This window comes from Mustela nigripes, chromosome 12 (assembly GCF_022355385.1).
Source record: "Mustela nigripes isolate SB6536 chromosome 12, MUSNIG.SB6536, whole genome shotgun sequence".
NCBI classification, from domain to species: Eukaryota; Metazoa; Chordata; class Mammalia; order Carnivora; family Mustelidae; genus Mustela; species Mustela nigripes.
In genome coordinates this window covers 137,153,367-137,168,451 of record NC_081568.1, presented here as the reverse complement: position 1 = coordinate 137,168,451, position 15,085 = coordinate 137,153,367, and the positions used below count along the sequence as shown (strand labels likewise).

The following is a 15,085-nucleotide window of genomic DNA, read 5'->3' as shown; positions in this document are numbered from 1 at the left end:
AGATGGTAAAATTGAAAATATTAGTGTTATAGCAATTACATAAATTGGAATCTTTAACATAAAAAAATTACCTTTTCTAGATTGAAGAAGAAGCAAATGGAGATGTTTTTGATATAGAAATTGGTGTATCAGATCCAGAGAAAGTTGGTGGGTCAATATTTACTGTATTTTAAATTTGCTTCTTTTTGATAAGTACCTTGTTTGTTAGTATACTGTTTTTCTTTATCAAGTGCAGTGTTAAATATTGAAATAGTTCTTCTGTTTTCAAGCGTTTGGGGCTTTTTTGCTTCTCATTTTCTTTTGTTTTCTTTTTCAGCTTTATTGAGTTTATAATTAAATAATTTTATATATAAGATGCATAGTGTGATGATTTAATAGATGTACACATTATGAATTGACAATCACAAGTCGGTCAGGATATTACTTCACATAGTCGCCTTTTTGAGTGTGTGGTTAAGCTTATTATTTTTAGTAGTATTGTTTGACTTTTCTTATAGGTGATGGCATGAATGCTTACATGGCGTATAGAGTAACAACAAAGGTGAGTCTTTGCTCCTTTAAAAAAATAGTGAGCCCTCACCGTGTGTAGTATGATCTTACAACAGTGATTAAGGTTTAAGGATTTCCTATCTTTACAAAGGTTACCATCCAGTGAGATTTCAAATAAGTAGTTACAGTGAGTTATGAGCAGTTTGTTAAATGTAAATTCTCTAAAGTAGAGGTAAAGTGTTCTGTGACTGTATGCAGGCAGGGACTTAATATAGACAAAGGTGGGTGAAAGTCATGAGGGGCGGGACAGGGAGAAAGGAGAAGAACGCTACTTCCAGGCAAAAGGGTTTGCTTTTACAAAGTCCAGGAGTCAAGAAATCATTGTGCTTTCCAGGATCTGCAGGAAGTGGTCCCTACTGAAAATTGTTTGGCGGTGGCCTCCCTGTATTATGAACAGCCACATTAAGGAGTCTGGGCTTTATCCTGAATATATTGGAGAGTGTTTGTAGAGATTCAAACAAGAGTGTGGCACAATTGGATTTTTGTTTTAAAGAGATCTTTCTTACTACTAAGTTGGGAATGCAAAATAGAGGTCAGGATTTCCATATAATTCCTTTGCAATTCCTAAAGGATTGTAGGCCTTAGATCTTGAAACGAGAGTGATCTACAGCAGTACAAGCTGCGAGAAGTAATATTTTATACTAAGGAAGGAATGAATAATGGCTTCTTGAGTTGTTTAGGAGGAGGTAGAATCAGTAGGGCTTGGATGTAAGGAGTGAAGCAGAGATGCCTGAGTCACTGATTAGAGGATCTCTGTGGTTGTTAGAGGGATCTCAGAGATAAAGCAGCACAGTTTGGATGGGTGTGAGATTTGTTAATTCATTGAACAGATAGTTATTAAACACTTACCATGGGGTCCAGCTCTGTTCCAAGCACCAGGGCTTAGTAGGAAAACAATGTAGACAAGTGCCCTTCCTGCATGGAGGTTATGTTCCAGCAAGAGATGTGGTTGAGTTTGAGGTGGCAGCAAGATTTTAAGTGCAAGTGCACCTTGGGCATTTTGATAACTTGGACTAAAGCTCAGAGGAGATCTGGACCAGAGGAAAAGATTTAAGAGTGATTAACATAAATGTAATTAGAGTTGATGAGATGAGTCAAGGATAGAATCAAGCAAACATTTTGTCCTTGTAAGCTTCTGTTAAAAAAAAAAAAACAAAAACAAACAAAAATCAAGGGTACTGTAGGTTTTTTTCAGTTAGAAATATATCAACCACATTAGTGAGCTACTGTACATTCTTTTGCAAAGTAAACCAGAGTGTGAGTGTATATATATATGTATGTTCACAGTTATGTGTGATACTAACTTCTAAAAAATGACAGTATTCAGAGTCTGAAATACCTCTTCTTCACTTGTAGACCTCTCTTTCCATGTTCAGTAAGAGTGAATTTTCAGTGAAAAGAAGATTCAGTGACTTTCTTGGTTTGCATAGCAAGTTAGCAAGCAAGTATTTACATGTTGGTTATATTGTGCCACCAGCTCCAGAAAAGAGTATAGTAGGTAAGTATGAATGACTAAAAGAAACTTGTTACTTAGTTCAAGTTTTACTGTAGTTTAACTATACAGATTAGAATATCATGATCTTTCATTATTGTGATAACTCATAATGTCTAACGATACTGAGTTTAATAAATATTCCATTTATGATAATCGTTCATCAACTAAGGAATGTGTAAGCTAATAGTTTTATTTTCTAACATCGTAGGATTTTGATTTATATAGGATCAATTTAGGATTTGATTTATATAATCTAATGAGGTTAAATATTCGGACAGAATTTATCAAGTTGAAAGCAATTGATGACCCTAACATTTTAGGGACATATTACTACTGAGTAGCACTCAAAAGATATTTAATATCAGTACCATATTAATGTCTAAGGGTTGGAGGTATTTGACTTTCAATTCAGTGTCCAAAAAGAAGATTCCATCCAGTCTGGATCTTCTAAGACCTATCATGTTAGTATATTTCATCTTTAATTTAATGTTTAAAAACATTTCTACTTGTGCAGTGCCTGGCTGGCTCAGTCAGTTTGAGCATGCAGCTCTTGATCTTGGGGTTATAAGTTGGACCCCACATTGGGTGTAAAGATTCCTTAAAAAAGAAAATCTCAAAAAAAAAAAAATCTACCTGCACTTGTAATAAAGGCTTATTAAGAATTTGCAGAAGGGAGTACCTGGTTGGCTCATTTGGTAGAGCAGGCGATTCTTAATCTCAGGGTCATGAGTTCAAACCCACACTAGGTATAGAGCTTATTTTTTAAAAGGGTGCTGGGTGTGAGGGTACCCCTGGGTGGCTCAGTCGCTTAAGTTCCTATTCTTGGTTTCAACTCGGGTCATGATCTCAAGATCATGAAATGAAGCCCCTAGTCAAGCTGTGTTTTTATTGGGAAGTCTGCTTGAGATTCTCTCCCTCCCTCTCCTTCTGTCCCTTCCCCCAGCTTGTGTGTGCTCGCGCACACACTCTCTCTCTCTAAAAATAAAGAAATAAATCTTCTAAAATTTTTAAAAAGAATGTGCAGAAAATTACAAAAGAGGATGACTTCCATTGTCCCATTAAAAGACATCTGTCATCTCTTAAAATTTTGTAGTTTCTTTCCCAGTGTTTTCTGTTGCAAGTTTTTATTTACTATACTTTGTCTTTATATGTAAGATTATTCAGAAAATATAAAAATGAATTCTGATCATTTAAATGCATTTGTTATATTCTCTGTGTTTTTTTTTTAATTATCAAATACTTTATAGGGGCACTGGCTGGCTCAGTTGGTAGAGCATATGACTCAATCTCAGTTGTGACCTCAAGTCCCACATTGGTGGTAGTTTCCTTAAATTAATTAAATTTTTAAAAAACTTTTTTAAAATGTGAAATAATAATAAACTCAATATTGGTAAGACAAAATAAGTTTAGGAGTGGCTTGCTTTTTGTTTTAGTTTTTATAGTTTTCCAAATTTCTAATTTCCAGCTTGATAGAAAATAGGTATGTTCTCATGTGTGTTTCTGTATTCATTCTGTTGTGATATAGTACACATGTTGGTAAATGTCCACTGAGTTCTCATGAAAGAGAGTAAAAAAGACAGTAGTTTAATATTATTATGAAAATAGCCTTTGGTGAACACTTCCCCACACCTGTACAAAAAGGGTCTCAGAAACCTTTCTGGTATTCTGACCATACTTTGAGAACTGCTGACCTAGTTAATAATCTTCTCTCTTCTAAACTTTTGCAGTGGTATCTTTTGATATCCTTCTGTCTGTGTAGGGAACTTAAGTTTCATGTATCACAAATGATTATCTTTTTTCCTTTGACTTTAGTTGTATAACTATTTTTATATAGGAGAGGGAAAAAATATTTTTCTCATTTTGTTAACATGCTAACCTAGTCCTTAAACAGTGAACACCCCCCCCAAAACAGGAAATTGAAAAAAGTAAATTTTAATGCCCATGTTTATTATATTTCAAACTAATATTTTGCCTTAGTCAGCCTTTCACAAATTATTACAATATAATAAGTAGCATGTGTAAAGTTAAAGTAGAAGTGAGAAACTAAATCCTAAGCCCATCCTTTTCTGATACGCTTCAGAGAGTTAATAGGGACAATGACACAATTTTGTTTGAATTACTCACATACATGGCCAAGATAGCCCATTACATTGTAAGGCTATCAATTAAACTATAGGAATAATTAACATTTATTGAGAGTTTACTGTATTATGGTGTGTACTAAATAATTTATGTGCATTCTGTCATTTAATCGTCACAGCAATTTTATGAAGTTAACTTATTGTTATCTTTATTTAATAGGTGTCAGGAAGCTAAATTCATCAAGGTTACATAACATGTCCCATTCCATTCACCTACTAAGAGGTAGAGCCTGAACTTTGAAAACAGGCCATCTTACTCTAGAACTTAACACCTTTAATCACTATTTTGTTCCTCCTCTAATTTTGATATTTTTAAAAATACAGTTATGGTTTGCTTTTATTTTTTATCCCAAATAGAAAACTTTCCAATTTTAAAAAAATAATATAATGCTATGTTATTGTAGACCTGTCTAATGTATACTTAAGGTGGATTGAGTTGTTTCAAAATTATTTTTTGATAGACCACTTTATTGCAGAAAGGATTTGAGGCAACTACATATAGTGCAGTTCAAAAAAAAAAGAGAGAGAAAAGAAAAAAGAGATCAAAATAAAGAAATTCGCAGGAAAGATAAACGTAGTCAAATAATAAGGTGAAGTCAAGTTTAACATTTTCTTTTCAGTGTATGTATACAGTCTGAACAATTACTAAACGTGGTTAAAAAATGAGCTGTGAACTTCCTGGCAGCCAACCAAATAGAGAAGCAGTCTTTTTTTTTGTACTGACCATCAGTTTTTTTTTTTTAAATCAAAATGAATAGGTTGTCTAAGAAACTGTTGAAACAAGGGAGGCCTTTTTGATTATGTAGGTAGTGGTTTTCAAGTGACGAACATTTAAAGTGGGATAGCAAAAAAGGAATAGTAAAAGAGTAACTTGCCTTCATTGCTGAAAAGTTTTAACTACCCCTAAAGGAAGAAGACTCTTTCATTAGCTCTCAGTTGTTACCCCTTTATAAGTTTAGTTAATGTAAAAAAACACCATTTCACTAAGTTTTTAGAAAAGAGCAAAAACAAAGTTGAAAAGTTGCAAGAGTTAACTGATCAGAGTGTTTTTTATTTGCCACTTTGGCCTGTATTGGTTACCTGTGGGAAAAGTACCATGAGCACCAGATCCTTAAAGGGAAAAATGCAAAGAACTGCGTGGTGGTAAAATATCTTCAGAGAAATAATATGTGTAATAATTAACACTCCACTTCTTTTGGTCCATTCAGAGTAGATAATTTTAGGTGCTTGGATTTTCTTTTTCAAAGTTGTATTTCAGAAGAACTATGTTAAACAAAACAGTATTGAGTGATACGTTTATTTACCAGGTGTACCAGCCTGAATAAGAATAAAATATGTAATCTTATTTTTAATGGCTTTGTTGCGATATAATCCATATGCCATATAATTTACTCGTTTACAGTGTATGTAATTCGAGGCATCTGGTTGGCTCAGTTGGTAGAGCATGTGACTCTATCTCAGGGTTGTGAGTTCAAGCCCTATGTTGGGTGTAGAGCTTTCTTAAAAAATAATAATAATAACAAAGTGTATATAATTCAGTGTTTTATATAAGGCTTTTAGTATATTCAGAGTTGTGTACACCCTACCACAGTTGGTTTTAGAATACTTTTATTACCTCTTAGACATCATCCTCTGATTTCCCCAAACCCCTAGCCCCATGCAATCACTAATTTACTTTCTCTATTGTTGTGCCTATTCTGAACATTTCATATAAATGGAATTAGACAATGAATGAGCCTTTGTGACAAACTTCTTTCACTTAGCATATTTTTTTTTCCAAAGATTTTATTTATTTATTTATTTGACAGAGAGAGATCACAAGTAGGTAGAGAGACAGGCAGAGAGAGAGAGAGGGAAGCAGGCTCCCTGCTGAGCAGAGAGCCCGATATGGGACTCGAGATCATGACCCAGGCCAAAGTCAGCAGCTTAACCCACTGAGCCACCCAGGGGCCCACTTAGCATATTTTTTGAAGATTTTTTAAAAATACAATTTTTTTGCCAGTGTTCTAAAAGTCATTGTTTATGTACCACACCCAGTGTTCCATACCAACCACCAGGCTCACCCAATCCCCCGCCTTCCTCCCCTCCAAAACCTTCGGTTTGTTTCTCAGAGTCCACAGTCTTTCGATTCATCTCCCCCTCCTATTTCCCCCAACTCAGTTTTCCTCTCCATCTCCCAATGTCCTCTGTGTTATTCCTTATGCTCCACAAGTAAGTGAAACCATATAATGATTGATTCTCTGCTTGACTTACTTCACTCAGCATAATCTCCTCCAGTCCCGTCCATGTTGATACAGAAGTTGGGTATTCATCCTTTCTGATGGAGAAAGATGAATGGATAATCTTCCTTATCCATTCATCTGTTGAAGGGCATCTTGGTTCTCTGCACAGTTTCACGGCTGTGGCCATTGCTGCTATGAACATTGGGGTGCAGATGGGCCTTTTTCACTACATCTTTATCTTTGGGGTCAAATACCCAGTAGTGGAATTGCAGGGTCCTAGGGTAGCTCTATGTTTAATTTCTTAAGGAATCTCCACACTGTTTTCCAAAGTGGCTGCACCAACTTGCATTCCCACCCACAGTGTAAGACGGTTCTCCTTTCTCCACATCCTCTCCAACACATGTTGTTTACTGTCTTGTTAATTTTGGCCATTCTAACTGGTGTAAGGTGGTATCTCAGTGTGGTTTTGACTTGAAATCTCCCTGATGGCTAATGATGATGAACGTTTTTTTTGTGGGTCTGTTAGCCAATTTGTATGTCTTCTTTGAAGAAGTGGCTGTTCATGTCTTCTGCCCATTTTTTTACATAATTACCTATTTTGTGTGTGTTGAGTTTGAGGAGTTCTTTATAGATCTTGGATATCAGCCCTTTGTCTGTAGTGTCATTTGCATTTTTAAAATATTTTATTTATTTGAGTGAGAGAGGGCACGAGCACAGGGAGGGCAGAGGGAAAGGGAGGAGACACCACTGAGCAGAGAGATGCAAGGCTTAATCCCAGAACTCTGAGATCATGACTTGAGCTGAAGGCAGATACTTAGCTGACTGAGCCACCCAGGCACACCTCATTTAGCATATTTTTAAGGTTCATTCATGTTGTAGCCTATGTCAGTACTTCATTTCTACAGAATTGATGTTGAAAGAGCAAACAAGGAAAAAAAATCATCTGCATTACAGAAATGATTAACATGATTTTTATTTCTTAAAATATGAAAGCATTTGTTCTTTCAGGTGTCACAGAACCAGCAGTGATTAACAGCTTGTTCTCAGACTCTGCATTGGTGTAACATATACCAAACTCATGGATTACACTTAACTTTTCTAGTCCCCAAATGAAAGAACCTTAATTATTGCTTATAAGAAATGAAGACATTAATACAGGGACGCCTGGGTGGCTCATTTGGTTAAGCATCTATCTGTCTTTGGCTCAGATCATGGTCTCAGAGTTCTGGGATCCTAGGATTGAGCCCCGTATAGGGCTCCTTGCTCAGCGGGGAGCCTTCTCTCTCTACCTCTGCCTGTCCCCCTGTTTGTGCTCTCTCTGTGTCTGTCAGATAAATAAATAAAATATTTAAAAAATATTAATCGAACTTAAATTTGCTAATGTGAATCTCTGTGCATACTGAAATGCAAACACATTTTAATTTACCAAGAGTATAGCAAACAAACAGGTGCGGAACCCAAACGGGTGTGAAGACTGCAGACAAAGCTCACCCTCCGCTTTATCTAGTTTTGTGTTGTAAGTACTTACCAAGTTGAGATGTTAGTGTATCATGAGTTTTAATTCCTCAGAAGTATGGATACTAGTGATAAATTTAGGAGCATTTTTTGGTCAAGTTCAAATATTAAATATATTTTAAATTATGCCGAAATGACTATAAAAGATGTTTACAATAATATAAAATTATCATGAGTGTCATTCAATTTTTTTCAAAGGCATGACCAAGGTCAAAGTGGGTAAAGAAGATTCTTCATCCACTGAATTTGTAGAGAAACGGAGAGCAGCTCTTGAAAGGTAATTGTGGACAGCTGTGCATTATAACTCATGTTTTTTCTTCAGTAATAGGAGTCTAATTCTATTATATGGCACACTGTATTTTAACGATTAATTTTTTTCACAGTACCATTTCATGACTGTTTACCAAGAGTGCTTTAGACTTTTAAGAAAATTCTTTTAACAACACAATACTATGTTCTGCTTTTATGAATCCTCATAGTGGATTAATATTTAGCAATAGTGTATCTAATAAAATCATACCTATTTTTATATGCTGTGACATAAGCAATAGTGTAAATGCATGAGTTTGTCAGAGATAGAGGTATCATGCGGTGCCTGGCTGGCTCAGTAGAACGTGAAACTCTTGATCTTGGGATTGTCAGTTCAAGCCCCATGTGGGTCTAGAGATTACTTAAAATCTTTTTTTAAAAAAGGAAAGAAAAGAATTTATGTGTCATAGGTGTCATCCACATGAAAAGTAAGAAACTGCCAAGCTTGTAAAAAGATTCACTTGTGAATGGAAAGAAAAGAGTGATAAAATATTTGGATTTTTAATATTTAGTATGATGTAGGTTCTTAGGAAATTCTGCTTGTATTCAAGTTCTGTCTTGGATAATTTGGCTTATTATAGGTAATCTAGAGTAATTTTTCTTTTGAATTATTACTTCATGAACATTATTAAACAATGAAAAATTGGGTTTGTGCTCCCTCTAATTTTGTATAATTGTTTGACTTGAGTGCATAGTAGTATTAGTCATCTATTGAGTTGACTGTATACTTAAAATCTGATATATTTGCTCTATCTTCCTTTAGAGTACTTGACACATTTCTGTAGTTTTGAAGACTTGGGTGTCACAGACTAAAAAGAGAAATGAATAGAGGGAACCGAAACCCAGAATCTTAACATTTATTCCTTAATTACTTTGCTGAAAATTGAGAATATAAATTTTAAACTCTCTTTAAGTCCAGCTTTTAGAACATAAGGTGGTAATCACCTAGATATACAAATTTTCTAACTTCATAGGGTTTTTTGGTTTCTTACTTTAGTCAGATTTGTTTATCTTAATTGAATTACTTATTCTTTATTTTCTCTTTCTGCTTAATATCAGTGGGTGTGGTTAGGTCAGACAGATTTTAAGGAGTAGTGTATTTATATCCAGAATACACATTATTTTTTAAACTCTTTAAGGCATCTTATTTCTGGGTTTTAGTTATAATTTGTATACATTTTAAGAAAATGCCACAGAAAAATCAGGTTTGAACAATTTATAATAAGAAAGCTAAATATGCAGCTTACTGTTAGAGAGGACTTAAAAGATGAGATTATTTCTGTGAGGATTGCAGTTACTCAGGAAAAGGACTTAAATTGTATCAAGAGAAGTTTAGGTTAGGCATTAGAATTGTTTATGTTGTGAAAGAGGTCACAAAGACTGAATGTTTTTAAGAGTAAAGGGTAGATAATGTTGCATTTTGATTTTGCTTAGTTCTTCTGAAAGTGTAACCATGACCCTTTGAGAAACCTTTCAAGTCCTATTTTTCTATGAGTAAATTTGAAATATTTCAGATGGCATGCTTGATAAGGAACTTAATGAAGATTTATTGTACCAAGGACATATAATTTGGTTCTACATTCACCTTTCTTGCAACTTGAATGCATTGCATAGTACTTACCATAACATCATATAGTAGGAAACATTGAGGAGAGTTGTAAGGAAATACTGAGACTTGACCTGCTGGATATTTGAGTAGTTTCTTCAGTTACTTGTTACTTGTTAAATGCCACTTTAGTTGACTTTGCAGGTTAAAAAAAAAATAATGGGAACGGTGTAATATGAGGGAGAAATTTATTTTACATTAAAAATTATGACTTAAAATGTAAGTGTAAAGGTCTAGAAGCAGAGAGATTGGAATGCTTCTTCTAAAGGCAGTTTTCTGTGGCATATCTTAAAATTTAAAAATTAGAAAACGGGCTTATTTGTGGAATACCCAACCTAGTTGAATCTAGTGGGTCAGGGAAGTATTTCTCTTTGTGTATGCTATACCAGCTTATGTATTCATTTGTTCGTTTCACTCAGAAAATCTAGATGACTGTCTTGAGTGAAAGGATGACCATCTAGTATTAAAATACTGGAAGAGAAGGAATGGTTAAGAAAGTTAGACTTACTAAAGTAACCAGAAACTACTAGGAAGAGTGTCCATAAGCTCCCTCTTGGTTTTCTTGAGAGTGCTTCACATTTTACCTTAAGACCATATTGAGTTTATTTCATAGGTGAGGACCCAGTTCTACAGATATATGCAAAGAAGTATAGAGTGGCATGAAAGAGTTGTAGAATCCTTTTCTTGTTGATCCTATACTCCACTACACGCTATACACTATCTGTGTGACTTGGGGCAAGTTACTGAACTTGAATATGTTTTTACTTGTCTTACAATGTATCAGGATTGTGTTCACTGCAAGCATGGAAAAATTCAACTGGCTTGGCTTAAACAGTTAGCATAGGTTAATTAGTCTACTCTTTCATATAAGGAAATATTTAGTATTAGCCAGTTCATCAGGAAGTCTTGTTGCTTCTTTCCACTATCTGTATTACAACCATTTCTCAACCAATACAGTACTAGTCCAAATGCTGGAATTAACTTCAGTGGACTCCTAATTGGCCTCTTTGTTTCCATCCTTGAACCTCTGTTCTTTTAATACAGCAATCAGAGTCATCGTTTTGAAATACAAATCAGATAATATATCGCCCTCCCCATTTCACTCCGTAAAAGCCAGAATCCTTACAATTGCCTATAGAACTTTACGGGGACATGTGACATGCATTGCTCACTCTGTTACCTCCTTGATCACTCTGCTCCAGGCCATGCTGATGTTTTGCAGCTCCTTAAAGATTCTAGGCATTTTCCCACCTTATTAGTTTTCTCACTGGCCTCTCCCACTGCCAGAAAAGCTTTTGTTCCCAGGTATCTGCATGGCTGATTCCTTTATCTCTTTTAAGTTCAGGTTTTCAAGTATCGTCTTTCCAGTGAAGTCTTTTCTGATGGTTGCCTCCATTCTTAACCTCTTCTCTTTCACTTGCCACCAACCATACCTTATATACCTGATCATATTTGCTCTATTTTTCTATCCTTTTTTTTTCCCACAGCGTTTGCCAACTTGTCACATAGCATATAATTTATGTGTTTATTGTATTTATAGTTTATTATCGGTCTTCTCTTACTAAAATACAGTTTCTGCTGATACACTGAGTGTTCAGGACAGAAAGTGGCATGTAGTAGATGCTTAATAAATATTTGGTGAATGAACAAATGAATGTCATCAAAGATCAGGCTCTTTCTGCCTTTCTGTTATCTCATTGTTAGCACATGTTTCAAGCAGGAGAAATATTTTTAACTTTCTTCCTCTGAATTTTGTATAGCCTGATTTATTTTGTCTTATTTTCACTTTCTGTCCTGAACACTCAGTGTATCAGCAGAAACTGTATTTTAGTAAGAGAAGACCAATAATAAACTGATTACCTCTTGTTGAGTGTGATACTAACATTTCATCAGTTCCTTTATGTCTTCCATTTCTTTCTTCCTCTTCCGCCCCATGCCTCTTTTCATGTGTTCTTCCTGTATTTTCCTCTCTCTGTTCTGCATCCATCCTTTATATATCTATAACCTCTCTGACCTTAATACTGAATTGGTGAGTATTTACAAATACTCATTAATTTGAAAATGTATCTTTTGTGCAGTATCACTCATTACCAGGTAATTGCAGATTAAAACTATAGCGAGATACCACCTCAAACCTGTTAGAATGGCTAAAATAAAAAACACAAGAAACAAGTGTGGACAAGAATGTGAAGAAAAAGGAACACTCTTACACTGTTGGTAGGAATGCAAACTGGTACAACCACTCTGGAAAACAGTGCAAAGTTTCCTCAAAGAGTTAAAAATAGAACTACCCTATGATCTAGGAATTGCACTGTTGAGTGTTTGCCCAAAGAATACAAAAACACTCATTCAGAGGGATGCATGTACCCTTATGTTTATTGCAGCATTATTTACAGTAGCCACATTATGGAATTAGCCCAAGTAACTATGGATAGATGAATGGATAAAGAAGGGATGTGTGTGTGTGTGTGTGTGTGTGTGTGTGTATGTGTGTGTAAAATGGAATATTACTCAGCTATTTAAAAAAAATGAAATCTTGCCATTTGCAGTGATGTGGACTGAACCAGAGAGCATTTCGCTAAGCAAAATAAGTCAGAGAAAGACATGATTTCACTTTATGTGGAACTTAAGAAACAAACGGGGGGAGGAAAAAGAGAGAACTAACTAAGAAACAGATTCTGTAGAGAACAAATTGATGGATACCAGAGGGGTTGTGGGTGGGCTGATGGATTAAATAGGTGATGGAAATCAGGCAGTGCACTAGTCCTGATGAGTATGGAAGTACTGAATCACTGAATTGGATACCTGAGACTGTTGTACTCTGTGTTAACTGATGGTTAGCAGAGTAGGCTGGTAGGTAGGGGAATGGGTGAAACAGGTGATGGAAATTACAGAGGACACTTAACTATGATGAATACTGGGTAGAGAATTGTCAAATCATTGTATTGTACACCTGTAAGTATTATAACAATGTATGTAAGTAGACTATAATGGAATTAGAATTAACTTAATGAAAAATGTGAAAAGATACACGTAAGTGAAAAAATACACACATGTCATAATATATGAACATAAGGATTATGAAGATAAAGGATAGTTTCATGGCCTGTAAGAAATGCAGAAATTGATAATGATACTAAGATTGATTTGAAGGAAGGAAAAAAAAATGCAAATCTCTTCCTTTAATTGTCAGATTTTAAAACACACCACTTTCTAAAGAATTTTAGAATTTTCTTTTTTTTTTTTAAGATTTTATTTATTATTTATTTGAGAGAGAGACACAGAGAGAGAGAGAGGGAACACAAGCAGGGGAAGTAGGAGAGGGAGAAACAGGCTTCCCGCCGAGCAGGGAGCCTAATGTGGGATTCAATCCCAGGACCCTGGGATCATGACCTGAGACGAAGGCAGATGCTTAATGACTCAGCCACTGAGGCACCCTAAAAAAGGGAATTTTCATTTAAAATGTGAAATTGAGGAAAGCAAAGTAGACACATTAGGTACAACCGCTTTGAAGACTAAAGTTCCATTGAATGTGACTACTGTCACATTTTGCAGATTATAAGCAAGTAATGGTCATTGTGGTATTAAAAAATAATGACATTATAGTACATTTATATAATAGACTTCATGTGGTAAATGAAAATGGCATTAGAGAACAATATTTAATGCTAAAGAAAGGTATCTACAACATACTGTTTTGTGTAAAAGGATACACAATTACAAGCATAACTGTAATATTTTTGTGAAAACCAAAGTATCTGAGTTTGTGTGTGTGTAGATAATCACACTCCTAGAAAAAAAATATTAAAAGGTAATTTTCTCTGGAACAAAAATCTTCTATGTTTCTGTTCTTAATTTTGATGTAAATTTAGTACTTTTAAAGAAATGGTTATTTCCTCTTTGTTCTGTGTAACCCTTAAGAAGTAAAATTTTGTCTTTTTTCTAGAATACTATTTTCCAAAATGATTCCTCAGAATACTAGTATGTGGTAGGGTGAAAAAAGGAAACACTGTAGACTGTTGAGTCTTGTTAACATATGGTTTAACAAAGTTAAACCAGGTTTATTTCCTGCAGGACTTCTCACACTACTTAACATGCTACTGTCCAGGGGCACCTGGGTGGCTGGGTCAGTGGGTTAAAGCCTCTGCCTTAGGCTCAGATAATGATCCCAGAGTCCTGGGATTGAGCCCTGCATCTGGCCCTCTGCTCGGCAGGGAGCCTGCCTCCCTTCCTCTCTCTCTGCCTGCCTCTCTGCCTACTTGTGATCTCTGTCTATCAAATAAATAAATAAAATCTTAAAAAAAAATGCTACTGTCCATTATAACTCAGAGGGGTATGTATTTAGTATATTCCAGGCTGTCTTGATTGTAGAAACATTGTTTTTCCTGGAATACTGCATAAGACTAGTATTCCACAGAACTCACTTTGGAAAGCTGTTTTAGAATATAAGTCATTTTAGGTAATTACATTTAGGTTTGAAATACTGGGATTGTTCCATGTTTGGGTATGACATGTTTTGTCTTCTACGACAAATAGCTTACACAAACTGCTCTTAGCTGTATGCAGTCTACACAAGTAAATAATAGTACTGGAGAACTTGGGTCTTAAAATTGTAAGTAAAGTTTCAGTGGGAAGATACCAACATTTCTTTAACACAAAATTAGTGTTCCTGTTGCATCTCATTTTTAGTCTGGTAATATAGGTAGTTGTTTATTTTAAGCCCCAGTGTAGTTGTCTTGCACGTATCTATTAAATGCTCTATTTCTGTGATAATGTTTTCATGTGTGGGCTAATGACTTGAAGTTTAATTTATTTAAATATATAAAAACAGAAGTTAACGTGTAAACCGTGATAAAATATTCATCTTAACCATTGTATAGAATTTGACTTTATAGAAGTCAAATGTTTTTCAGAAACTTTAGGCATATTTCATAATCTTACAATGAGATTGAAGAAATTACTGCTTATATTTGTTCCACAGAAAAAAAGGTACATTAAATGAAGTAAAGTACTGTAATTGAAATGTAGTCATTAAGGAAAGAGTGGTATTTTTTGAAAAATAGGATTAGATAAGTAATCAAGAATCATTAAGTGGTGGGCCTTTTTTCTTTTTATGAAAGAATGTTAATTTTTTATGGATGATGGAAATTTGGCCTTTTCCATTTTCTACTATAGGAAAACTACTGAAGTTGGGCTAATAGTGATTAATAATGATGTTTCCCTTATCATTTTTATTTTATGTGGTGTC

General features: G+C 34.9%; 1 protein-coding gene across 1 annotated transcript in view; it reads left to right on the top strand.

Annotated features, from left to right (window-relative positions):
• The window catches only part of SNX2 (sorting nexin 2), a 56,234-nt gene that overhangs the window by 26,990 nt on the left and 14,159 nt on the right, over positions 1-15,085 (top strand). Inside the window, exons 4-7 of the mRNA XM_059418431.1 lie at positions 81-147; positions 498-541; positions 1,906-2,047; positions 8,121-8,199. Of these exons, the coding sequence (XP_059274414.1) occupies positions 81-147; positions 498-541; positions 1,906-2,047; positions 8,121-8,199 (332 nt within the window). The remainder of the gene's footprint in view (positions 1-80; positions 148-497; positions 542-1,905; positions 2,048-8,120; positions 8,200-15,085) is intronic.